At 67.7% G+C, this 1,863-nt stretch overlaps 1 protein-coding gene across 1 annotated transcript in view; it reads left to right on the top strand.

The window, feature by feature from the left end:
- Positions 1–1,863, top strand: part of LOC104289278 (inactive phospholipase C-like protein 2) — an 11,806-nt gene that overhangs the window by 1,143 nt on the left and 8,800 nt on the right. The window contains exons 2-3 of the mRNA XM_009888198.1: positions 3–1,284; positions 1,502–1,705. Coding sequence (XP_009886500.1) covers positions 3–1,284; positions 1,502–1,705 — 1,486 coding nt within the window. The remainder of the gene's footprint in view (positions 1–2; positions 1,285–1,501; positions 1,706–1,863) is intronic.

The raw sequence follows: 1,863 nt of genomic DNA, 5'->3' as shown, positions 1-1,863 counted from the left end.
CCCTCCGCCTACCCCCTCATCCTCTGCCTGGTGGTGCGTTGCTCAGCCCCCCAGCAGCGCCTTGCCGCCCAGTGCCTGCGCAAGACACTGGGGGAGAAACTGTACCTGGAGCCCCCCAACCCCGCCGCCTCCTACCTGCCCTCCCCGGAGCAGCTCAAGGGCCGCATCCTCATCAAGGGCAAGAAGCTGCCGCCCGGCTGCGAGGACAGCGAGGGGGAGGTGTCGGACGAGGAGGAAGGCTGGGAGCTGGCGCGGCGGCTGGGCCAGGAGGACCGGGAGGTGCCGGAGGGAGGTGGCCCGCGGCGGGTGCGCCTCAGCCGGGAGCTCTCGGAGCTGGTGAGCCTTTGCCAGGCTGTCCCCTTCCAGGACTTTGAGAGCTCGCGGCGCGGGCAGCGCTACTGGGAGATGTGCTCCTTCAGCGAGGTGGAGGCAGGACGCTTCGCCAACGAGTGCCCGGCCGAGCTGGTGAGCTACAACAAGCGGTTCCTCTCCCGCATCTACCCCAGCCCCATGCGCATCGACGCCAGCAACATGAACCCCCAGGACTTCTGGAAGTGCGGCTGCCAGATGGTGGCCATGAACTACCAGACGCCGGGGCTCATGATGGACCTGAACGCGGGCTGGTTCCGGCAGAACGGAGCCTGCGGCTATGTCCTCCGCCCCGCCATCATGCGGGAGGAGGTCTCCTACTTCAGTGCCAACGCCAAGGACTCCTTGCCTGGGGTGCCTGCCCAGCTCCTGCACCTCAAGGTCATCAGTGGGCAGAACCTGCCCAAGCCCAAGGGCTCGGGGGCCAAGGGGGGGGTGGTGGAGCCCTATGTCTGCGCCGAGATCCACGGCATCCCGGCCGACTGCGCCGAGCACCGCACCAAGACGGCCCTGCAGAGCGGGGACAACCCTGTCTTTGATGAGAGCCTGGAGTTCCAGATCAACCTGCCAGAGCTGGCCGTCCTGCGCTTTGTCGTGCTGGATGATGACTACATCGGGGACGAGTTCATCGCCCAGTACACCATCCCCTTCGAGTGCCTGCAGCCTGGCTACCGCCATGTCCCCTCCAGTTCCCTGGCTGGGGAGCCCCTGGCCCACGCCACCCTCCTTGTCCACGGCGCCACTGACCGCCGCGGCGGAGGCAGGGGGCACCGCCGGGGGCTGGCAGGGCGCCGGGGCCGCCGGGTGCGGGAGTACACCTCCACCAAGGCCACCGGCATCAAGGCCATCGACGAGGTCTTCCGGACGGCCCCCCAGCCACTGCGGGAGGCCACCGACCTGCGAGAGAATGTGCAGGTACGGACCCCATGGAGGCACTGGGGGACTTGGTTTCTGCAGGGGAGGATGGGGCTGGATCATGAGCACTGGGGAGCCCGAGCACCCCCCCCCACCTGGGGGATGTGGGGCCTCATCTGGAGCAGAGAGCCAGGAAAAAAGAGGCCACTCCAAGGGGTGGGGGGGATTCTTGGGGGCCCTCCAGGGCTGACCTCCTGACGCCAGTCTCTGCCCACAGAATGCGCTGGTCTCCTTCAAGGAGCTGTGTGGCCTGACGCCCGCCGCCAACATGAAGCAGTGCATCCTGACGGTGGCAACGTGGCTGCTGCACAGTGACAGTGCGCCCAGCGTCACCCTCAACCTGGCAGAGCAGTACCCCCCCATGGAGGCCCAGGGCCCTATCCCGGACCTGCTGCGCAAGGTCCTCACCGCCTACGAGACGGTAAGCACCGTTCCACTGGGACTCAGCTCCTCGCAGGGATGCTCCAGCAGCACAGGACCACGGCCCAGCCTAGGACAGGGGATGCCAAACTCCCTACACCCATCCCGGTGCAGGGGGAGGCTGGTGGGGGGCTGCGTGGGGGGCTGGCCAGGGAGGAA

The sequence above is a fragment of the Charadrius vociferus genome, unplaced genomic scaffold (assembly GCF_000708025.1).
Source record: "Charadrius vociferus isolate BGI_N301 unplaced genomic scaffold, ASM70802v2 scaffold2757, whole genome shotgun sequence".
Lineage (NCBI taxonomy): Eukaryota > Metazoa > Chordata > Aves > Charadriiformes > Charadriidae > Charadrius > Charadrius vociferus.
Note: the sequence above shows the minus strand (reverse complement) of the source record. Positions and strands in the feature narration are given on the sequence as shown.